The sequence below is a fragment of the Carcharhinus amblyrhynchos genome, unplaced genomic scaffold, assembly GCF_965287045.1.
Source record: "Carcharhinus amblyrhynchos unplaced genomic scaffold, sCarAmb.v2.hapA scaffold_928, whole genome shotgun sequence".
Taxonomy (NCBI): domain Eukaryota; kingdom Metazoa; phylum Chordata; class Chondrichthyes; order Carcharhiniformes; family Carcharhinidae; genus Carcharhinus; species Carcharhinus amblyrhynchos.
In genome coordinates this window covers 17,120-41,573 of record NW_027650668.1, presented here as the reverse complement: position 1 = coordinate 41,573, position 24,454 = coordinate 17,120, and the positions used below count along the sequence as shown (strand labels likewise).

Here is a 24,454-nt window from a genome sequence, read left to right as displayed (position 1 = left end):
TCGGAGTCTGGTTCCCTTTAATAACACAGCGGCTCATTGTAACAAAGAGAAAGAGAATGACTATCATTTACAACCACATAACTCTGTACAAGAACTGTTTGTGTCTTTTTTCTGTACGCTTTGATCTGTACATCTATTTATAGAGAATGTCATAATGTCCCGGTCGGTACAACAGGAAAACGCGGGGTTCTGATCCCTCGGGGAAAATATGCTGGTTGGTGGAGTTTCCCTCTCCTCGATCCATGTATTCCACTCGGATACAGGTATCCAGTGCCTGGGCTAACGCGATGATGTGGATGTGGTCACTTTCCTTGGCCATTGGTTCAACCTCCTGGGGAAAGGAACAGGGAATAGCAAATAAACTGTAAATAATTCCCCCTCCGTGCCCCCCCTTCAGACTGGACCCCCCCTCTGTGCCCCCCCTTCAGACTGGACCCCCCCCTTCCGTGCCCCCCTTCAGACTGTACCCCGTCCCCGCTTCAGACTGTACCCTGCCCCATGCCTCGCTTCAGACTGTACACCCTCTGTGCCCCCCCCTTCAGACTGTACTTCCTCCCCCACTTCACACTGTACCCCTTCCCCCCACTTCCCATTGTGCTGAATGTGTTTACTGGTCCCTTCCATTTTACCCAAGCTGTTTTATCTGACTCCAGCAGCTCTGCACTGTTACTGCAGCAACATAATTGATACTAACTGATGGGAGTGCACCTTGATCTGAATTCATTTGTTGGTTTGTGTTTTCCCCTGGGATATTTCAGAGTAGGGCATGATTGGGTTGACTGACAGGTAAGGCCAACTGACTGGGTGTAAACTAGGCTTACACAGAGAACTCAAGGCAGTCTACTCTTGGGATTTCTAGAGAAGGTTACTATCTCTGTACTTCTTGCTCCGTTTGAAGTGGAGACTCAAATCTGCCCAGAAATAAACCTTTTCCTCTGAAAATCTACTGACTAGGGGGAGGCGAAACTGTCTCTGGAATTTGCTGCTTGAGAATTGGAAGACAGGTGGCTGTCTGGATCACTCTCCAGAAGTGTCTAAAGAAGGGATCCATGTTTGTGGAGGATACTGCTGAATTGGAACAACAGAGATAGCTAGCTGTTAGGAATTGGATTTTATCATGTAATATTTTAATTGATAAAAGTTATGCGAATTCTTTTTGTTATATTCTGTGCTCTTAAATAAAGTTTGTTTTGATAAAGCTTGACTGATATCTGGAGTGAAACGCCTTATGTAATGTAATAATTAGGATCTAGGCTAATTTCATAAAATATCTTGGAGTTTCTGCTCTGGTGCTTAACAGTCCATTGGGATTACAAAAACCCCATTATAGAAAGTATATTATTAAATAGAAAGAGTGCAGAAAAGATTTACTAGGATGCTACCGGGATTTGATGGACTGAGTTATAAAGGAGAGGCTGGATAGACTGGGACTTTTTTCTCTGGAGTGTAGGAGGCTGAGGGGTGATCTTATAGAGGCCTATAAAATAATGAGGGGCACAGATCAGCTAGATAGTCAATATCTTTTCCCAAAGGTAGGGGAGTCTAAAACTAGAGGGCATAGGTTTAAGGTGGGAGGGGAGAGATACAAACGTGTCCAGACACTCAGCACGGAGATGGTGGCGAGTGTCTGGAATGAGCTGCCAGAGGTAGTAGTAGAGGTGGGTACAATTTTGTCTTTTAAAAAGCATTTAGACAGTTACATGGGTATAGAGGGATATGGGCCAAATGTGGGCAATAGGGACTAGCTTAGGAGTTTAAAAAAAAAGGGCAGCATGGACAAGTTGGGCCGAAGGGCCTGTTTCCACGTAAACCTCTAAGTGTTGGGGGTGGGGGGTAGAGTGGGAAGGGGCTCTGGCGTACAGGCCAATCCTCACCTGCTGACAGAACTCTTTAACAGTGCGGCCCCCCTCAATGAAGTGTTCGAAGAAGGTTGACTCTCGCTGAAGGTAGCCTGAGGTCAGGAGTCGCAGGTAAACCACCAGGTAGTCGGATGTGCTTTGATCATTAAACGCCGTCATCAGGTTAACCAACGATCCCTGTTTCTCCACCAGCTCAATCACATCCATAAACTAAACCGGACAGGAAAACAGGCTGTAAAATCCAACCAGGGAACCATCGCTGTCGCAGGTAACACAACCACCCTCCTCCCCCGCACCACCTTCCTGCCCCTCTCACACCCACCCCTCCCACAAAGCAGTCTTCAAATCCTAAACATCGGATCCCACTGCCACTTTAGGGGCGGCACGATGGTTAGCACTGCTGCCTCACAGCTCCAGGAGCCTGGGTTCAATTCCCAGCTTGAGTCACTGTCTGTGCGGAGTCTGCACATTCTCCCCGTGTCTGCGTGGGTTTCCCCCCCCCCCGGGTGCTCCAGTTTCCTCCCCACAGTCTGAAGATGTGCGGGTTAGGTGCACTGGCCATGCTAAATTGCCCCTCAGTGTCCCAAGATGCATAGAGGGATGAGTGGGGTCAATATGTAGATTACGGGGATAAGGGCCTGGGTGGGATTGTGGTCAGTGCAGTCTCAGTGGGCCGAATGGCCTCCTGTTGCACTGTAGGGTTTCTATGAAAACTTACAGCCAGTGAAATTTCATTCAGCTACGTGGAAGCCTGCCTGTGTAAAAAGTCCTTGCAGTCTGGAAGGCAGATCCTTTATTATTGTTACCAAATAATGTCAAAGAAAATGCAATCCTGGCATTGAAGAACAGCAGCCTTCAGGGAAGGGGCAGGAGAGAGAGATGGTGCGAGGGTAAACCTTTCTGCTGGGAGTCTGGAACTCACCGCCTGAGGTGGTGGTGGTGGAGACAGAGGCCTTTGTGCCATTGAAGTATCTAGATGTGCACTTGTGATGCCAAGGCAGACAAGGCAATGGACCAAATGCCGGAAAATGGGATTGGAATGGTTGTCTTTGACCGGCACTGAGTCTCTCCTGTAACGTGGTGACCAGAACTCCAGCGGTGGCCTAACCAGTATCTCATACAGTTCCATCATTACATCACTGCCCAACACAGGAAAACATTCCATTTGCTTCCTTGTCCACCTGGCCTGCCCGGGATCTGTGGACATGCACTCCAAGGTCTCTCACTATCTCCACCCTTCTCAATATCTTCCCATTTATTGAGTATTCTCTGCTTTGTTTGCGCTCCCAGATGCATTACCTCACACTTTTCCAGATCGTTTGCCACTTCTCTGTCCATCAAGCAAACCATTGATTTCACTCTGATGTCAAAGAACATCGAACAGTACAGCACAGCAGGGGCTGTGCCGAGCTTTGTCCAAACCCAAGATCAAGCTATCCCACTCCCTATCATTCTGGTGTGCTCCATGTGCCTATCCAATAACCGCTTGAAAGTTCCTAAAGTGTCCGACTCCACTATCACAGCAGGCAGTCCATTCCACACCCCAACCACTCTCTGAGTAAAGAATCTACCTCGGACATCCCTCCTATATCTCCCACCATGAACCTTACAGTTATGCCCCCTAGTAACAGCTACATCCAGCCGAGGAAATAGTCTCTGCACATCCACTCTATCTATCCCCCTCTATTAAGTTGCCTCTCATCCTCCTCCGCTCTAAAGAGAAAAGCTCCAGCTCCCTCAACCTTTCCTCATAAGACCTACCCTCCAAACCAGGCAGCATCCTGGTAAATCTCCTCTGCGCTCTTTCCAATGCTTCCACATCCACAGTGAGGGGACCAGAACTGAACACAATATTCCAAACGTGGTCTCACCAAGGTCCTGTATAGTTGCAGCATAACCCCACGGCTCTTAAACTCAAACCCCCTGTTAATAAACGCTAACACACCATGGGCCTTCTTCACGGTTCTATGTCGACAGCTATCCTCTTCATTATCAACTACAGAGTCATTTTTTGTGTCATCTGCAAACTTCCCAAACATACCTCCCACATTTAAGCCTAAATCATTACTGTAAACTCAACTGAGGCTTGGCTTTTAAAACACATTTAGACAGTTACATGGATACGATGGGTATAGAGGGATATGGGCCAAATGCGGGCAATTGGGACTAGCTTAGGGGTTTAAAAAAAGGGTGGCATGGACAAGTTGGGCCGAAGGGCCTGTTTTCATGCTGTAAACCCTCTATGAGTCTATAAGAGATGTCTCAGATAACCAAGGGGAAGAGGCAGGAAAGTAGAGTTGAAGTCCTGATTGTACTGAATGGTTCGATGGGCTGAATGGTCCACTCCTGTTCCTATTGCTTGTGTCCTTGTGTTTTCTGAGTCTCCGCAATGGCTGAAGATCCCTGACGGGAGAGTGCTGGAACCCATCTCCACCCTGAGCCCACGGCAGCTGGCCAAGATTAATATCTAGCTGTGGAGTCAAAGAAGCTATACTAACTGTGTTGTGGAAATCCTCGATTGTGAATTCAGTGAATCCTTGGGTTACCAGGTCCTCTTTGCTTTTGGAGGCGATGGCTTTAAATCTGAAACACAAAGGGGAGAAGTCGGTTCGCTTTCTCACCGAAGAAACAAGGACTCATCAAATTCTCTCTGACAGAATCGCCCGTCACCGCGTAACAGACCGCCCAACCCTCAGAGCTGAATGACTGGTCAGTGATGAGCTGGCGTGGGGCAGGCTGCAGGGCCTGAGTGTGTCAGGGCTGAGCTCCCTGGGGGTAGGGGTTTCGTACTTCTGTAACTCTTTGCTGTCTTCAAGGAGCGCCTCCAGATGTGCAAAACCAAAAGCTCGGTAGAAACAGTTACCATCTGGTCTGGTCTTCCGAATGCAGCAATACCGATTGTGCAGATCCTGCGGGAAGGAAACAAGAAGGGAGAAATCAACAGGAGGCAGGCTGGGTCGGATCTCAAACAGTGACCAGACAGAGCACAGGAATGAGACGGAGAATCTGGTGAACTGGTACGGTGATAATAATCTCTCCCTCAATGTCAACAAAACGAAGGAGATTGTCATCGACTTCAGGAAGTGTAAAGGAGAACATGCCCCTGTCTACGTCAACAGGGACCAAGTAGAAAGGGTCGAGAGCTTCAGGTTTTCAGGTGTCCAGATCACCAACAACCTGTCCTGGTTCCCCCCCCGCTCCATGCCGACACTATAGGTAAGAAAGTCCCACCAATGCCTCTCTCAGAAGACTAAGGAATTTTGCATATCTGCTATGACTCTCACCAACTTTTACAGACACCCCATAGAAAGGGGGTGGGGGGACCAGAGGGGAGGGGGTGTCAGTTCCGAGCTCTGAAGTTGTCGAACTCAATGATCAGTTCGGAGGGCTGTTAAGTGCCCAGTCGGAAGATGAGGTGATGTTCCTCCAGTTTGTGTTTGAGGGGTTCACTGGCTCAGCACAGACACGTGGACAGGGGGACAGGGTGGTGTGGTGAAGAGGAAAGCGACGGCAAGGTCTGGCTCCTGGCTTGCGGACGGGACAAAGGTGTTCAGCAAAGCTGTCGCCCAGTCTGCGTTTGGTGTCTGATGCAGAGTAGACAGCACTGGGAGCGGTGAATGCAATAGACCAGATTGAAGGAGCTGCATGAGAGGCGCTGCTTGACCTGGAAGAGGTGTTTGGGACCCGGGACGGTGAGCAGGGAGGGGCGAAAGGGGCAGGTGTTACACCTTCGATGATGCTGGGGGAAGGTGCCATGGACAGGGGCAGTGGTGTTGGGTGTGACATTAAATACTCAGCTACACTTCATCCCTGTGTTCAGCGGGTCGGGAGTATGATTCAACAGTCCAGAAATTACATTCATCATCCTGGCTGACATTCCCAAACTGTCAGTGCCGAGGGAGCGCCGCACTGTCGGAGGGTCAGTGCCGAGGGAGCGCCGCACTGTCGGAGGGTCAGTGCCGAGGGAGCGCCGCACTGTCGGAGGGTCAGTGCCGAGGGAGCGCCGCACTGTCGGAGGGTCAGTGCCGAGGGAGCGCCGCACTGTCGGAGGGCCAGTGCCGAGGGAGCGCCGCACTGTCGGAGGGCCAGTGCCGAGGGAGCGCCGCACTGTCGGAGGGCCAGTGCCGAGGGAGCGCCGCACTGTCGGAGGGTCAGTGCCGAGGGAGCGCCGCACTGTCGGAGGGGCAGTGCCGAGGGAGCGCCGCACTGTCGGAGGGGCAGTGCCGAGGGAGCGCCGCACTGTCGGAGGGGCAGTGCCGAGGGAGCGCCGCACTGTCGGAGGGGCAGTGCCGAGGGAGCGCCGCACTGTCGGAGGGGCAGTGCCGAGGGAGCGCCGCACTGTCGGAGGGTCAGTGCCGAGGGAGCGCCGCACTGTCGGAGGGTCAGTGCCGAGGGAGCGCCGCACTGTCGGAGGGGCAGTGCCGAGGGAGCGCCGCACTGTCGGAGGGTCAGTGCCGAGGGAGCGCCGCACTGTCGGAGGGGCAGTGCCGAGGGAGCGCCGCACTGTCGGAGGGGCAGTGCCGAGGGAGCGCCGCACTGTCGGAGGGGCAGTGCCGAGGGAGCGCCGCACTGTCGGAGGGGCAGTGCCGAGGGAGCGCCGCACTGTCGGAGGGTCAGTGCCGAGGGAGCGCCGCACTGTCGGAGGGTCAGTGCCGAGGGAGCGCCGCACTGTCGGAGGGTCAGTGCCGAGGGAGCGCCGCACTGTCGGAGGGGCAGTGCCGAGGGAGCGCCGCACTGTCGGAGGGGCAGTGCCGAGGGAGCGCCGCACTGTCGGAGGGGCAGTGCCGAGGGAGCGCCGCACTGTCGGAGGGGCAGTGCCGAGGGAGCGCCGCACTGTCGGAGGGGCAGTGCCGAGGGAGCGCCGCACTGTCGGAGGGGCAGTGCCGAGGGAGCGCCGCACTGTCGGAGGGGCAGTGCCGAGGGAGCGCCGCACTGTCGGAGGGGCAGTGCCGAGGGAGCGCCGCACTGTCGGAGGGGCAGTGCCGAGGGAGCGCCGCACTGTCGGAGGGGCAGTGCCGAGGGAGCGCCGCACTGTCGGAGGGGCAGTGCCGAGGGAGCGCCGCACTGTCGGAGGGGCAGTGCCGAGGGAGCGCCGCACTGTCGGAGGGGCAGTGCCGAGGGAGCGCCGCACTGTCGGAGGGGCAGTGCCGAGGGAGCGCCGCACTGTCGGAGGGTCAGTGCCGAGGGAGCGCCGCACTGTCGGAGGGGCAGTGCCGAGGGAGCGCCGCACTGTCGGAGGGGCAGTGCCGAGGGAGCGCCGCACTGTCGGAGGGGCAGTGCCGAGGGAGCGCCGCACTGTCGGAGGGGCAGTGCCGAGGGAGCGCCGCACTGTCGGAGGGGCAGTGCCGAGGGAGCGCCGCACTGTCGGAGGGGCAGTGCCGAGGGAGCGCCGCACTGTCGGAGGGGCAGTGCCGAGGGAGCGCCGCACTGTCGGAGGGGCAGTGCCGAGGGAGCGCCGCACTGTCGGAGGGGCAGTGCCGAGGGAGCGCCGCACTGTCGGAGGGGCAGTGCCGAGGGAGCGCCGCACTGTCGGAGGGGCAGTGCCGAGGGAGCGCCGCACTGTCGGAGGGGCAGTGCCGAGGGAGCGCCGCACTGTCGGAGGGGCAGTGCCGAGGGAGCGCCGCACTGTCGGAGGGGCAGTGCCGAGGGAGCGCCGCACTGTCGGAGGGGCAGTGCCGAGGGAGCGCCGCACTGTCGGAGGGGCAGTGCCGAGGGAGCGCCGCACTGTCGGAGGGGCAGTGCCGAGGGAGCGCCGCACTGTCGGAGGGGCAGTGCCGAGGGAGCGCCGCACTGTCGGAGGGGCAGTGCCGAGGGAGCGCCGCACTGTCGGAGGGGCAGTGCCGAGGGAGCGCCGCACTGTCGGAGGGTCAGTGCCGAGGGAGCGCCGCACTGTCGGAGGGTCAGTGCCGAGGGAGCGCCGCACTGTCGGAGGGTCAGTGCCGAGGGAGCGCCGCACTGTCGGAGGGTCAGTGCCGAGGGAGCGCCGCACTGTCGGAGGGTCAGTGCCGAGGGAGCGCCGCACTGTCGGAGGGGCAGTGCCGAGGGAGCGCCGCACTGTCGGAGGGGCAGTGCCGAGGGAGCGCCGCACTGTCGGAGGGGCAGTGCCGAGGGAGCGCCGCACTGTCGGAGGGGCAGTGCCGAGGGAGCGCCGCACTGTCGGAGGGTCAGTGCCGAGGGAGCGCCGCACTGTCGGAGGGTCAGTGCCGAGGGAGCGCCGCACTGTCGGAGGGTCAGTGCCGAGGGAGCGCCGCACTGTCGGAGGGTCAGTGCCGAGGGAGCGCCGCACTGTCGGAGGGGCAGTGCCGAGGGAGCGCCGCACTGTCGGAGGGTCAGTGCCGAGGGAGCGCCGCACTGTCGGAGGGTCAGTGCCGAGGGAGCGCCGCACTGTCGGAGGGTCAGTGCCGAGGGAGCGCCGCACTGTCGGAGGGTCAGTGCCGAGGGAGCGCCGCACTGTCGGAGGGTCAGTGCCGAGGGAGCGCCGCACTGTCGGAGGGTCAGTGCCGAGGGAGCGCCGCACTGTCGGAGGGTCAGTGCCGAGGGAGCGCCGCACTGTCGGAGGGTCAGTGCCGAGGGTGCGCCGCACTGTCGGAGGGTCAGTGCCGAGGGAGCGCCGCACTGTCGGAGGGTCAGTGCCGAGGGAGCGCCGCACTGTCGGAGGGTCAGTGCCGAGGGAGCGCCGCACTGTCGGAGGGTCAGTGCCGAGGGAGCGCCGCACTGTCGGAGGGTCAGTGCCGAGGGAGCGCCGCACTGTCGGAGGGTCAGTGCCGAGGGAGCGCCGCACTGTCGGAGGGTCAGTGCCGAGGGAGCGCCGCACTGTCGGAGGGTCAGTGCCGAGGGAGCGCCGCACTGTCGGAGGGTCAGTGCCGAGGGAGCGCCGCACTGTCGGAGGGTCAGTGCCGAGGGAGCGCCGCACTGTCGGAGGGTCAGTGCCGAGGGAGCGCCGCACTGTCGGAGGGTCAGTGCCGAGGGAGCGCCGCACTGTCGGAGGGTCAGTGCCGAGGGAGCGCCGCACTGTCGGAGGGTCAGTGCCGAGGGAGCGCCGCACTGTCGGAGGGTCAGTGCCGAGGGAGCGCCGCACTGTCGGAGGGTCAGTGCCGAGGGAGCGCCGCACTGTCGGAGGGTCAGTGCCGAGGGAGCGCCGCACTGTCGGAGGGTCAGTGCCGAGGGAGCGCCGCACTGTCGGAGGGTCAGTGCCGAGGGAGCGCCGCACTGTCGGAGGGTCAGTGCCGAGGGAGCGCCGCACTGTCGGAGGGTCAGTGCCGAGGGAGCGCCGCACTGTCAGAGGGGCAGTGCCGAGGGAGCGCCGCACTGTCAGAGGGGCAGTGCCGAGGGAGTGAGGCACTGTCAGAGGGGCAGTGCTGAGGGACTGCCGCACTGTCAGAGGGGCAGTGCTGAGGGAGCGCTGCACTGTCAGAGGGTCAGTGCTGAGGGAGTGAGGCACTGTCAGAGGGGCAGTGCTGAGGGAGTGCCGCACTGTCAGAGGGGCAGTGCTGAGGGACTGCCGCACTGTCGGAGGGTCAGTGCCGAGGGAGCGCCGCACTGTCGGAGGGTCAGTGCCGAGGGAGTGAGGCACTGTCAGAGGGGCAGTGCTGAGGGAGTGAGGCACTGTCAGAGGGGCAGTGCTGAGGGAGTGCCGCACTGTCACATCCAACATCCAGACGATCAGAAATTACAGGTGAAACACACCAAGAGGACACAGGGTGATGGAAACCAATGTGAACGTGAACTCTTGGCCCGTGTGGGCAGCACTCTTCAGTCACAGACTCCCAGTTACCGCACGCACGCACAAACTGGACTTTCCATGCAGAAAATACCCTTACCTTGACTTTTAACTGATAGACCTCGTCATCCTCTGCATATTCTTTATAAAGCACGGACAGGTCTAACTTCTCTGATACCAGTGGGTTTGTTGTGGCAATCTGTGGGATGGAGAGACAGACACAGTGTGACAGACGGCAGATCCACACAGCCGAGCGGGATCCCCAGTCACAACCCCATTTCCCCTTTAGTCACAATGATGTCCAACTGGGGAGGGAGCTGTACGCTCACCTCTGACTAGATGGACAACTGCCCGATGACCTGTGTTGGGGTACAAAGGGGCAGGCGGAGAGCAGGGTGAGTGGGGTGGAGAGAGTGGGGGAATGGTCAGGATAGGGCGAAAGGGCACAGGGGTGAGAATATTTACAGTTTCCACTCTGTAACTGAGACTGGACACCCCCGCGGCCACACCCGACACCCCTGCGGCACCATGGCCACACCCGACACCCCCGCGGCCACACCTGACACCCCCGCAGCGCCGCGGCCACACCCAACACCCCCGTGGGGTCGCGGCCAGACCCGACACTCCCGCGGGGTCAGTTATCTGTCCAGTGATTCAGGCTCCAGGATGGGGACGGCTACGCTCATTCAGACATCACCATTCGCCGCCCTCTTGGCTCAAAGACTCACCTCTTGCTGAATGCGGTCTTGTTGAGCCATAATAGCTTCATCGTAAGCCAGGTAGTTAATGGCTGCAGGAAGACAAATGGGAGAGTGAGAATATAATACAAACCCACCCATCCCCCTGTGTTGAAACACCACACCTGTCCCCTCCGCCCCTTCACACAAAAAAAAAACACACTCCGTTCTCTTCTCTAACCCTGACTGGATTGAGGTTGGGCTGGGGGGCGTTGCACTGATCCATTTCCACATTCTACCACACTGAATGTCAGTGTAAAACTGGGGGTGGCTGCGAGGCCTTCTCAGGGTGAATAGCAGATGAGTAAAGCATACAGCACTCCTTCACTCACACCACAATCCGTCACTCCAACAGCACACACACAAATCCGAGCAGCAAACTACCGTTTGTACTCAGTTACCACCGTTACCATCGCAAAAAACGCTTGCCAGGAGCAAGGAACAAGAGGGGATGCTGAGTCGCTGGCTAGGCCACTATTTATTGTCCATCCCTTATTGCCTCTTGAGAAGGCGGTGGTGAGCTGCCTTCTTGATCCTGCTGCAGTCCCTATGGTGTAGGTACACCCACAGTGCTGTTAGGGAGGGAGTTCCAGGATTGTGATTGGATATCAGTCAGTCCCCCGTGTGTGTGGTGTAGGTACACCCACAGTGCTGTTAGGGAGGGAGTTCCAGGATTTTGACCCCAGCCACAGTGATATATTTCCAAGTCAGGATAGTGAGTGACTTGGGGGGAGGGAACTTGCAGGTGGTCGTGCCCCCCCCCACGTGTCTGTTGCCTCTTGTGTCTGACACCTGATTGTGAAAAATAGGCATTATATTAGCAACAATGGGCCAGCAGGAGGCCATTTAGCCCATTGAGCCTGTCCTGCCATTCAATTAGATCATGGTTAATCTGTATTTCTCACCTCGGTTCTGTTATCCTGCAACCTTCGCCCCACTAAAACCTGCCGGTCTCTCTTTCCCAAATTTCTAATGGATCTCCCCCCACATCCTCGACAGGGCAGGGGTTTCCAATTTCAACCCCCACCTCGTGTGAGGAATTACTTCCTGACTTCCCGCCTGAGTGACCTGGCTCCGAATTTTAACATTCTGTCCCTCCCTCGTTCTGCACTCCGTCCCCACGCCAGAGGAAACAGTTTCTCTCTGTCGACCCTACCAAATCCTTTAATTATCAGATAAACCCCAAACTTACGTCACCCCTTCACCTTGCTAACGCCATCAGTGCAGTCAGCCTGCATCATTTAACCCCGGGGTCAGTGCTACACTCTCTCCAAACCCGGCGTGTCCGCCTGCTCCAAGCTCAGGTGGATCTCTCACCTCCGAATCACAAGCTTTTGGGATCAGGGTTTGAGCTGAAAAGCCAGGGTTGACACTCTGATGCAGTACTGAGGGAGTGCCGCGCACGCACACCGGCACCAGCACACGTACACACAGGCTGTCACCAGCGCAGGCCAACAGGCTGGCACGAGCGCAGTCCGGGTGCAAACTCCCTTAAGCGCTGGCAGTCCAGTGAAAGTCAGCATCCAGGCAACGTCTTGTCAAGTTCTGGTTCCAAACCTAGAACTGTCTATAGAGTCGTAGAGATACACAGCACAGAAACAGGCCCTTCGGCCCAACTCATCCATGCTGACCAGGTTTCCTAAAGTGAACTGATCCCACTTGCCTGCATTTGGCCCATACCCCTCTAAATCTTTCCCACCTGTCCCAAACTTTGTGTAGTATCCGCCTCTACCACACCCTCTGGCAGCTCATTACATACCCGCATCACCCTCTGTGTGAAGCTGCCTCTCAGGACCCTGTTAAATCTTTCCCCTCTCACTGTAAACCTCTGCCCTCTAGATTTAGACTCCCCACCCTGGGAAAAGACCTTGGTTATTCCATGTCCCCCATGATTTTATAAACCTCTAACCTTACTGACAAGTCTACCATGCAATACTTTGTCAAAGTCCTTGCTAAAATCCATGTAGACAACATCGACTGCACTGCCCTCATCCACCTTCTTGATTACCCCTTCAAAAAACTCAATCAAATTTGTGAGACATGATTTTCCACTCAAAGCCATGTTGACTGTCCCTGATCAGTCCTTGCATCTCTAAATGCCTGTAGATCCCGTCTCTCAAAATACCTTCCAACAATTTACCAGCCACAGATGTGAGGCTCACTGGCCTGTAGTTCCCAGGCTTTTCCCTGTACCTTCTTAAACAAAGGCACACCATTTGCCATGGCAGGTGATGGTACAAGGATCTCCGCTAGGATCCCTGCAATTTCTTTAAGCTTCCCATGGTATCCTGGGATACACATGATCAGATTCCAGAGATTTATCTACCTTTATGCATTTTAGGACCTCCTGCATATCCTCTTCTATTCGCTTCTCACTATTTATTTCCCTGGGTTCCCTAGCTTCCATGTCTTTCTCCACAGTAAATACTAACGAGGAACATTCATTTACGATCTCACCCACCTCCTGTGGCTCCACATAGAAACAACTTTGCTGATCTTTAAGGAGGTCTATTCTCTCCCTAGTTACTCTTTTGCTCTGAATATCACTATAGGATCTCTTTGGATTCTCCTTTACATTATCTGCCAGAGCTACCTCACAGTAAGAAGTCTCACAACACCGGATTAAAGTCCAACAGGTTTATTTGGGATCATGAGCTTTCAGAGCGCTGGGATGGTTTCACAGACACATCCTATATAGGCTGAGACATAATTGCAATTTGTCTATATATGCCGTGTTTGTGAGGCCTACCTCTTGTAAGAAATAGGAGCAGGAGTAGGTCATCTAGCCCTTCGAGCCTGCCCCACCATTCAATAAGATCATGGCTGATCTGATAGTGGATCAGTTCCACTTTCCCGCTCTCTCCCCATAACCCTTAATTCCCTCATCTATCAGAAACCTATCTACCCGTGAGTTAAATATATTCAGCGAGGTAGCCTCCACCACATCAATAGGCAGAGAATTCCAGAGATTCACCACCCTTTGAGTGAAGAAGTTCCTCCTCAACTCTGATCTAAACTGCCCCCTTCTCCACTCGCCTGATAAAGGGGCAGTGCTCCAAAAGCTCGTGATTCTGAACAAACCTGGTGTTGTGAGACCTCTTTAACGTGCCCACCCCAGTCCAAAGCCGGCACCTCCACATCAGAGCTACCACATGTCCCCTTTTGGCCCTCCTGATTTGCCTCCAAACTGTACGCCGACACCCCCTTATGCACAAGGGGTTCACTTCACCCCTTGGGCTGCCTATTCCTGTCATCTGCTTACCTCTTTTTATTGACCAGGGCCTCAGTATCTCTCTTTATCCGGTGCTCCCTACACCTGCCAGCCTTGCCCTTCACACCAACAGGGACATGCGTGCTGGCCTCGGGCTTCACTCCAAAATTCATTAACTCAACGTGACCCCCCCCCCCCCTCCCCCCCGGAGAGCGAAGCCACACTACTTCCTGCTGGCTTCCAGCTCGGAGCAGACACTGTGAAGTCGGAGACAGGTCCCGCTAGCTCACCTGTTAACCCAGGGGTTGCGTGAACGGAGCCTGCCTGGAAACTCTCTTGACTCGAGGCGCTGGGCTGACTGACGTCACTCATGTGGACGGCTGCCAAGTGAAGAAAATCCATCACAATGAGTGGGCCTTGTGAATCAGCTGGGGGCTGTGTCTGTGCTCAGAGCCAGCTCATTATCAGGCAGCTCAGACTAGGGGCCCCCCGCTAGGCAGCAGTGACCATAAAACGATGGACTTTCACATTCAGCTTGGGAGAGCGGGTCTTAAGATTAGTGCTTGAATCTTTCAGGAAGGACAGGGCAGTTTTTGCATCAATATGTTGAAGGGCCAACAAGGGATGGAGCAGTGCTGGATCTGCTTCTGGGGTCAAAGCCAGTCAAGATTTCAATGTGGCAGTGGGGAGCATTTTGGTGACAGCGATCACAACATGGTCCAGCTTAAATTTGTCATGGACAAGGACAAAGATGGCCTGCAAAAGATGGCTTTGGCCAACCTTGACTGGGAAGAGTTTGTTGCAGGAAAGTCTATAGCAGAGCAGTGGGGGACATTTGCTAAGGAACTGGGGAGAGTACAGGTCCAACCAATATCCTTTAAGGGGAAATGTAGGGGCAATAAGTTCAGGGAACCCTGGGTCTAAGATAATTCAGGACTGGACGAGGAAGAGGAAGTCAGGGTGGTACGGTGGCAGAGCGGTTAGCACTGCTGCCTCACAGCTCCAGGGACCCGGGTTCAATTCCCGGCTTCAGGCCGCTGTCTGCGTGGAGTTTGCACCTTCTCCCCGTGTCTGCGTGGGTTTCCTCCTACACTTCAAAGATGAGCGAGTTAGATTGATTGGGGCAGTTTAGTATGGCCATTGTGTCAGGGGGATTGGCAGGGTAAATACATGGAGTTACGGGGATAGGGCCTGGGTGGGATTGTTGTCGGTGCAGGTGTGATGTGCTGAGTGGCCTCCTTCTGCACTGTAGGGATTCTGTGAAGTCCAAAGGGAGCAATTCAGTTGTGGTCCTAGAGGAATATAGGAAGTGCAAGAGAGAACTCGAGAAATAAATCAGAAGAGCAAAAAGGGAGCATGAGAAAGGACTTGCGAATAAGATTAGGAAGAATCCTGAGATATTCTATAAATACATTAAGGGAAAGAGGTTAACCAGGGAAAGGATGAGGCCCATTAGAAAGCAAGGGGGCAATCTGTGAAGCCACAGGATATTGGAAGAGTGTTAAATGGTCTTCTCACTGGTCTTCACTCAAAGGAGAACTTTTTTTCACCCATGGATGAAATGTCTAATACCAGGAGGCGATCGCTTAAGGTGAGAGGGGGAAGTTCAAAGGAGATGTGAGGGGCAAATTTTTTACAGAGGGAGTGGTAGGTCTGGAGCCCGCTGCCAAGGATGGTGGTGGAGGCAGATACGATGGAGGCATTTAAGGGGCTTTTAGATAATCACATGAATATATAAGGATTAGGGAGATATGGAGCAAGGGCAGGGAGAAGGAATTAGTTTAATTTAGAGTCATATTCAGCCAAAGGGCCTGTTCACACGCTCTGCTGTTTTATGTTCTTAACAGCAAAGAATGACTAAAAGATTAATAAGGAGGGTGAAATTATAGTATGAGAGTCAGAGGTTTACAGCATGGAAATAGGCCCTTTGGCCCAACTTGTCCAATGCTGCCCTTCTTTTTAAAAACTCCTAAGCTAGTCCCAATTGCCCACATTTGGCCCATTTCCCTCTATACCCATCTCACTCATGTAACTGTCTAAATGCTTTTTAAAAGACAAAACTGTACCCGCCTCTACTACTACCTCTGGCAGCTTGTTCCAGACACTCACCACCCTCAGAGAAAAAATTGCCCCTCTGGACACTTTTGTATCTCTCCCCTCTCACCTTAAACCTATGCCCTCTAGTTTTAGACTCTCCTAAAATTGGGAAAAGATATTGACTATCTACCTTGTCTACACCCCTCATTATTTTATAGACCTCTATAAGATCACCCCTCAGTCCCTGACGTTCCAGAGAAAAAAGTCCCAGTCTATCCAGCTTCTCCTTATAACTCAATCCATCAAGTCCTGGTAGCATCCTAGTAAATCTCTTCTGCACTCTTTCTAGTTTAATAATATTTTTTCTATAATAGGGTGATCAGAACTGAACCCAGTATTCCAAGTGTGGCCTTACTAATGTCTTGTACAACTTTAACAAGACGTCCCAGCTCCTGTATTCAATGTTCTGACCGATGAAACCAAGCATGCCGAATGCCTTCTTCACCACTCTGTCCACCTGTGACTCCACTTTCAAGCAGCTATGAACCTGTACCCCTAGATCTCTTTGTTCTGTAACTCTCCCCAACACCCTACCATTAACTGAGTACATCCTGCCCTGTCTCAATCTACCAAAATGCATCACCTCACATTTGAGAAAGCTAGTTAGCAACATAAATACAGGGTGAACGTTGGTCCTTTACAGAGAGTCTGGGGAATTAGTGAAAAATAAGGAAATTAATTGAACAGGTATTTTGCACCTGTCTTCACTGTAAAGGATAAGAAGAACATTCCAGAAATAATTGTAAATCAGGAAGTAAAAGGGAGAAACAATAACATTGACAGGGGAAAGGGTCCTGAAAAATAACCTGAACTAAATGCTTGGTCTCATCAGTCAGAACATTGAATACGGGAGTTGGGGCATCTTGTTGAAGTTGTACAAGACATTGGTAAGGACACACTTGTGTGCAGTTCTGGTCACCCTATTATAGAAAGGATATTATTAAACTAGAAAGAGCGCAGGAAAGATTTACTAGGATAACAAGTCCTGCCAAGTCTTGATAGATTTTGTCCTCAAGTCTGAAATGAACTAAGTGCTGAAATTGTAGGCTACATCGATTTTAACTTTCCAAACTGTCTATACTCTGGAACAACTCCATTAGAACGGGAAATAGTGAACGTGATTCCACTATTCCACAAAGCAGGAAACTACAGGCCAGTTAACTTAACATCTGCCACAGGGAAAACACTACCTATTACTGAGATTGTAGCAGAGCATTTAGAAAATCTCAGTGCAAACTAGCTGAGGGTTAAGAAATAAAAGTCAAGCTTGACTAACGTACTGGAGATCTTTGCAGTAACAAGCAACACGGAGAACGAGGAGGCTGTAAACGTGCTATCATTGGGTATTTAAAAGGTGCCGCATCAAAAGTTACTACACAAATGAAGAGTTGATGGCATTTGGGATAAACATAACTGAGTCAGTTAGCTGGGTGGCTGGTTTGTGATGCAGAGTGACACGAACAGCGCGAGTTCAATTCTTGTAGTACCCGAGGTTATTTATCAGGGCGACACGGTAGCACAGTGGGTTAGCACTGCTGCTTCACAGCTCCAGGACCCGGGTTTGATTCCAGCTTGGGTCACTGTCTGTGTGGAGTCTGCACATTCTCCTCGTGTCTGCGTGGGTTTCCTCCGGGTGCTCCGGTTTCCTCTCACGGATGTGTGGGTGAGGTTGATTGGCCATGCCAAAAATTGCCCTTAGTGTCCCGAGATGTGTAGGTTAGAGAGATTAGTGGGTGAATATGTAAAGATATGTGGGTGGGATTGTGGTTGGTGCAGACTCGATGGACCGAATGGCCTGTTTCTGTACTGTATGATTTTCTATAACCATCTCAAGAACAGTTTCTTCCCTGCTGCCATCAGACCTACCTCGCATTAAGTTGACCTTCTACACCCTAGCTATGACTGTAACACTACGTTCTGCACTGTCTCCTTTCCTTCTCTAGGAATGGTATGCTTTGTCTGTAATGGCGTGCAAGAAACAATACTTTTCACTGTACGTTAATACATGTGACAATAATAAAATCAAAAATTATCACCATGGATAGATGATTGGTTAACTAACAGAAAACAGAGAGTAGGAATAAACGGATCATTTTCAGGTTGGCAAGATGTTAACAAGTGGAGAGCCACAGGGATGAGTGCTGGGACCTCAATTTTGTACAGTTTATATCAATGACTTGGATGAAGGGACTGTATGCATGGTTGCTAAATTTGCTGATGACACTAAGACGGGGGGGAAAGTAAGCTGCAAACAGGACATACAGAGTCCACAAAAGAATGGAGATAGGTTAAGTGAGTGAACATTTTGCAGATCGAGTGTAAAGTGAATTTTACTCAGGGAGAACAGAAAAACAGCAACTGATTGAAATAATTCATGACACGGTAGCACAGTGGTTAGCACTGCTGCCTCTCAGCGCCAGAGACCCAGGTTCAATTCCCAGCTTGGGTCACCGTCTGTGCAGAGTCTGCACATTCTCCCTGTGTCTGCGTGGGTTTCCTCTGGGTGCTCCGGTTTCCTCCCACAGTCTGAAAGACTTGCTGGTTAGGGGGATCGGCCATACTAAATTCTCCCTCAGTGTACCTGACCAGACGCCAGAGTGGGGTGACTAGGGAATTTTCACAGTAACTTCATTGCAGTGTTAATGTAAGACTTACTTGTGACTAATAAATAAACTTTAAGTTGGAGAGAAATTGCGGAGCTCTGAGGTACAGAGGAATCTGGGTGTACAGAGTTCTGAGGTACAGAGCTCTGAGGTACAGAGGGATCTGGGTGTACAGAGTTCTGAGGTACAGAGCTCTGAGGTACAGAGGGATCCGGGCATACAGAGCTCTGAGGTACAGAGGGATCCGGGTGTACAGAGCTCTGAAGTATGGGCGGCGCGGGCTTGTAGGGCCTGTTTCCTGTGCTGTACTGTTCTTTGTAGAGGGGGATCTGGGTGTCCTGTACATGAATCAGAAAAAGTTAGTCTAGAGATACAGCCAGTGATTAGATAGGAAAATGAAATGTTGCTGTTTATTACGACAGAAATGGAATATAAAAGGGATGGTTTGCTACAATTGGATAGGGTGTTGGTAAGACCATATCTGGAGTAGTGTAAAAATTTGGTCTCCTTCTTTAAGGATAGAAATGTGTTAGACGCAGCTCAGAGAGGGGTCACGCGATTGATAACTGGGATGGAGTTGTTTATCTTACGATGAAAGGTTGGAAAGACTGGGCCTGAATCCACTGGAGTTTAGTTAATTGAGAGCTAATCTTACTAAAACATATAAAATCCTGAGGGAGCTTGACAAGGTGGATGCTGGGAGAAGGAGCTCCCCTTGTGGGAGGGACTGGAACTAGAGGGACACAGTTTAAAAATAAGGGATTTGCCTCCCAGTTAAGACGGAGATGAGAAGATTTTTTTTTCCTCTCAGAAAGTGGTGAGTCTGGGGAACTCTTTACCTCAGAAAGCTGTGGAAGCTTTACACCATGTGCCACAAACATTGCTACCATTATAGTTGCTCCGGTTTCCTTCCACAGTCCAAAGGTGTGTAGGTTAGGCGGATTGGCCATGGTAAATTGCCCCTCAGCATCCACAGATGCGCAGGTTAGGTGGATTGCCCCTTAGTGTCCAAAGATGTGCAGGTTAAGGGGATTAGCAGGGTAAATATGTGGGGCCTGAGTACAGTAATGAAATGGTGACTCAATGGGCCAAATGGCCTCTTTCTGCACTGCACTCTATTAACATACTTTCCTACCTATCTTTGAGTCATCTGTTAATTTAGCGACCATGCCTTTGTTCTCTTCATCTAAGTTACTGATGTAAATTGTAAAGGGTTGAGGCCCATGGACAAACTCTGCCAGACACCATATGTCACATCAAGCCAGAGAAAGACCCATTGCTGCATACTTCCTGCTTTCTCCTAATCAGCCAATCATCTATCCACGCTGACATGTAACCAGCTACACCACTGGCTCCTAATTTTGCAATAAGCTTTGATATGGCACCTCATCAAATGCTTTCTGAAAATCCAAGTACTGTACATCTACAAGTTACCCTCTATCCACAATATGTTACTTTTTCAAAAAACGAGAACATTGGTTAAACACGATTTCCCTTTCATAAACCATGCTGACTCTTCCCAAGTCCCTTGGGCTATGGTCTAGCTATAACTTCTCTAATAATCTACTCCTGGTCATCACAGTGTTAAGGGAAGGATTGAGTTAAATGGAGGCTAGGTTAAAATAGGCCACAGCACTCACTATTCAAAGTTAACTCTCCCCAGGCGGCCACCTCCCCACCAACAAAACAGAAATAACAGCCCCTCTGATTGTGACACAGATGTGGTCAGTTATCCATCTGTGTTTTCCCACACAACCAAGCACTGTGATCTGGAAGGAATTCATTGCCTTGCTTTGAAATCTGATACGCAATCATTATGCTCAAATATTGCCTTTGCTTTGGAAGTACGACTGGCAAAAAGGAAGCTTCATTTTCTGTAGTCCTGATCTCTGCCCTCTACAGACATCTCATTCCACAGAGCCATTCACCAGCACTGACAGGATCACATTTACACACACACGACATTCATACACCTTGCAGCAGGAGTCACGTACCGCAAGCAGGAATACTATCTGATTCTCTCTCAGCTTGGAAAAAGAACTGAAGCCACACAATACCACTTGGCCATTGCATCCTGACCCAGTTCTCAGGATCCGATCTCATGCCACAGCCTCCAGTGGGGACAGAGTGTTACAGGTTCAGGAACCAAACCACCTGAATTGTCCACAGCCCCAGAAAATGCCATTCTGATCTCCCATCGCCACGTTCTGTTCCAAAGGATTTGTGAACAGCTTGTCTGAACATTCCAGTTAATCTTTTTGACTAACCAATTAAACTAACTGAGGGACAAATTAAAAGGGGCAGCTCCCCCCCACCCCCCCAAAAAAAAGGAACCTCTCGAAACAGAAAACAAAGCGGAAAGGAAACTCAAAACGTCAAACTAAAACGTGATTAAAGGGGTCGAATAACACACCCCAGCCCCTGCGGTGCCCAACGAGCACGGAGGACCGCAGTGGTGCTCATGGACACCACATGCTCCCTTTCCAGGGACGCCCAGCCCAAATGTAATCGTGGTAGAGGGGCATGCAGTCAGGTTGGAAGACCCTCCTCGGTTGCCCACTGCCCTAGACCACCCGTTATGGCGAGTCTGGCCAGGACCAGGGTCACAAGGAGGTTCTCCTCCTTCCCCACCCCCTCTCCACACCAGGTGTCCGTAGATCAGGAGCGTGGGGCTGAAGTGCAAACGAAACATCAATAAAGGATTTTTAAGGAAACTAAGAAGGAAGTGTAGCCAATAACACTGAACATAGACATGGTCTGGGGTCTCTGCAAGATGGCAAAAACAGGTTTCTTGGGAGCATGTGAACTTTTGTGCTGAATATATTCCTTCACTCATATTTTTTCCGAAATTTATAAAGTGCTTCCATTTCACTCCATCGCCTGACAAGGAATAGGAGACCATTCAGCCCTTCAATCCAGTTCCACTATTCCAATTAGATCACAGCTGATCTGTAGTCATGTACAGGTCTCCTTACTTGAGAAAGGATATACTGGCACTGGATGGGGTGGAGATTCACTAGGTTCATTCCAGAGTTGAGAGGGTTCACTTATGAGGAGAGACTGAGTAGACTGGGGCTATACTCATTGGAATTCAGAAGAATGAGGGGAGATCTTGTAGAAACATATAAGATTCTGAAGGGAATAGATAAGATAAAAGCAGGGAGGCTGTTTCCACTGGCGGGTGAAACGAGAACTAGGAGGCATGGCCTCAAAATTAGGGGGAGCAGATTTAGGACTGAGTTGAGGAGGAACTTCTTCACACAAAGGGTTGTGAATCTGTGGAATTCCCTGCCCAGTTGAGGCTCCCTCACGATGTTTTTAAGGCAAGGATAGATAGATTTTTGAACAGTAAAGGAATTAAGGGTTATGGTGAGCGGGCGGGTAAGTGGAGCTAAGTCCACAAAAAGATCAGCTGTGATCTTATTGAATGGCGCGGCACAGGCTCAAGGGGTCACATGCTCCTAGTTCGCAAGTATCTTAACTACACCACCTTGTTTCGGTTATGTCATCCTTAACCCACCCACCCAACAAAATCTCTCAACTTCAGTTTTGTCATTTTCAATTGACTCCGCAAACCCCCAACAGCGTTTTGACAATCCACAGCTCTGCTTGGTGATTTACTGGTGTCAGGGTCACTTGTCTGAAATGATCTTAGGAGAGGGACACATCACCATGACAACCTGGCCCCACAAGTGGATTGAGGGGAGATAACTACACAGCACAAACATTAACCACCGGTACACGTTATTCCATCCCGGACAGGGCCAGCTTGCCGAGTTTGAAAGGAGACTGGCTAGTGGCTAAAAGCAAATTACTGTCGACGTTGGAATCTGAAACCAAAGAAAAAAAGGCTGGAAAATCTCAGCAGGTCTGGCAGCATCTGTAAGGAGAGAAAAGAGCTGACGTTTCAAGTCCAGATGACTCTTTGTCAAAGCCCAGCTGGTCAGACATGGAGCTGAGAAACCAGGAGTGAACCAGAGAGAAGACATTTACCAACAGCAGATTCCCAGAGTGATGCTTTTTTGGTCCAAAGATGTCCATTGTCATGGAGATGGGGAGAATGAAGCTGAGTGCCCACCTGGGAGTCCACCCCATTCACACCCCTCACTGCCCCCATCCCACCCACCCCCTCCCCAGATCTCCCACCTCAAATCACCCTCCCTCTCCATCCCCCATTCAGTCCATTCCCCCACACCCCCCGCCATATTGACCCAACCCGCTCCATCTTCCCCAATACCCTCCCTCTCCTACCCCTCACAGCTTCCCTCTCTCTCTTCCCCCAGTAGCTTACCTCTCCTGTCCCTCCCCTCTCCAGCCTCTCTTACCCAGGTTTCCCCCTCTCTCTCTCTCCCCTGCTCCCGGTGTTACTCCCCTCCCTCTCTCTCCACCCCCTCTCCTGTTTTCTCATCTCCCCCCCTCCACCCCGCGCCCCCCGCCCCTCCCCAGGTTCCTCCAGCCTCCCTCCCCCCACACCCACACTCCCTCTGGCCTCTCCACCCCAGTACCTCCCCCTCTCTCCCCTTGCTATCTCCCCTGCTTCCTACCCCCTCTCCCCAGTACCTCCCCATCTCCCTTGCCCCCCCCCCCCCCCGGGTTCTCTCCAGCCTCCCTCCCCCTCCCCCTCACTCCCTCCGGCGTCCCCCCCCCCGGTACCTCTGCCTGGTATCTCCCCCCATCTCTCTCTCTCCCCTTTCCCTGGGATCCTCCCCGCTCTCTCCAGCCTCTTTCCCCCAAGTACTCCCTCTCTCTCTCCCCTTGGTATCTCCCCCTCTTCCTGCCCCCTGCCTCTCCCCTCACTCCCCCCAGTACCTCCCCATCTCCCTCCACCCACCTCCCCCCTCCCCGGGTTCTCTCAAGTCTCCCTCCCCCTCACCCTCACTCCCCCCCCCCTCCCGGTACCTCTGCCTGGTATCTCCCCCTCTTCCTGCCCCCTGCCTCTCCCCTCACTCCCGCTACCCCCCAGTACCTCCCCCACCCCAGGTTTCCCTCCCCTCTTTCTCTCTCCCCTCACCCTCACTCCCTCTCCCCTCACCCTCACTCCCTCTCCCCTCACCCTCACTCCCTCTCCCCTCACCCTCACTCCCTCTCCTCCCCAAGTTCCCCCCTGGTATCTCCCCCTCTTCCTCCCCTCTCCCCCCCCCCTTTCCCCGGGATCCTCCCCACTCTCTCCAGCCTCTTTCCCCCAAGTCCTCCCCCTCTCTCCCCTCCCTCCACCCCGGGGTTCTCTCCCCGATACCTTCCCCTCTTCCTCCCCCCCCCCACAACTTCTTCTCTTCTCCCCTCTCTCTGGGCTCCCTCCCCCCGGTACCTTCCCCCTTTCCCCGGCCTCCCTCCCCGCTTTCCCCGGGCTTCCCCCGCTCCTCTCCCCCCGGTACCTTCCACATCCAGCACCGCCGGCTCCTGCTGCTCCGCCGCCATTTTCCTCTCGCGCAGGAGGTGCTGGGAGCCCGCGGCCACTTCCGGCAGAGCATTTCCGGTTCCCTCAAACCCACTTCCGGTTCCCCCATGGGAGGCTGGTCAACTACGGGGGGCATCACCACCTGCACCCAGCACTGACCCTGTGTGACCCCCAACCCCCAGCACTGACCCTGTGTGACCCCCAACCCCCAGCACTGACCCTGTGTGACCCCCAACCCCCAGCACTGACCCTGTGTGACCCCAACCCCCAGCACTGACCCTGTGTGACCCCCAACCCCCAGCACTGACCCTGTGTGACCCCAACCCCCAGCACTGACCCTGTGTGACCCCAATCCCCAGCACCGACCCTGTGTGACCCCCAACCCCCAGCACCGACCCTGTGTGACCCCCAACCCCCAGCACCGACCCTGTGTGACCCCCAACTCCCAGCACTGACCCTGTGTGACCCCAACCCCCAGCACTGACCCTGTGTGACCCCCAACCCCCAGCACTGATCCTGTGTGACCCCAACCCCCAGCACTGACCATGTGTGACCCCAACCCCCAGCACTGACCCTGTGTGACCCCCAAGCCCCAGCACCAACCCTGAGTAACCCCAAGCCCCAGCACTGACCCTGTGTGACCCCAACCCCCAGCACTGACCCTGTGTGACCCCAATCCCCAGCACTGATGCTGAGTAACCCCAACCCCCAGCACTGACCAAAAAAAATAACCCCAGCCCTGGTTCCTCGTCCTCAGGGCTTTTGCAACCTAACCCGTTCTCACAACCCCATCCCAGTTTTTCATTCATTCCTGGGACAAGGGCGTCAC

General features: G+C 53.4%; 1 protein-coding gene across 2 annotated transcripts; it reads right to left on the bottom strand.

The window, feature by feature from the left end:
* LOC145340321 (ubiquitin thioesterase OTUB1-like) lies at positions 1–23,670 on the bottom strand. 2 transcript variants are annotated; one of them, XM_080184772.1, is made up of 8 exons: positions 23,603–23,650; positions 13,818–13,907; positions 10,308–10,369; positions 9,680–9,778; positions 4,650–4,768; positions 4,358–4,442; positions 1,875–2,069; positions 1–331 (listed from the first exon to the last, which is right to left on the bottom strand). In XM_080184772.1, the coding sequence occupies exons 1-8, from the start codon at positions 23,643–23,645 to the stop codon at positions 134–136; spliced, it is 891 nt and encodes a 296-aa protein (XP_080040898.1). In that variant the 5' UTR covers positions 23,646–23,650; the 3' UTR covers positions 1–133. The 2 variants fall into 2 exon arrangements, with proteins under 2 accessions (XP_080040898.1, XP_080040899.1); XM_080184773.1 differs by lacking the exon at positions 13,818–13,907 and having other exon boundaries at positions 23,603–23,670.
* Between the last annotated feature and the right edge of the window lie 784 nt (positions 23,671–24,454).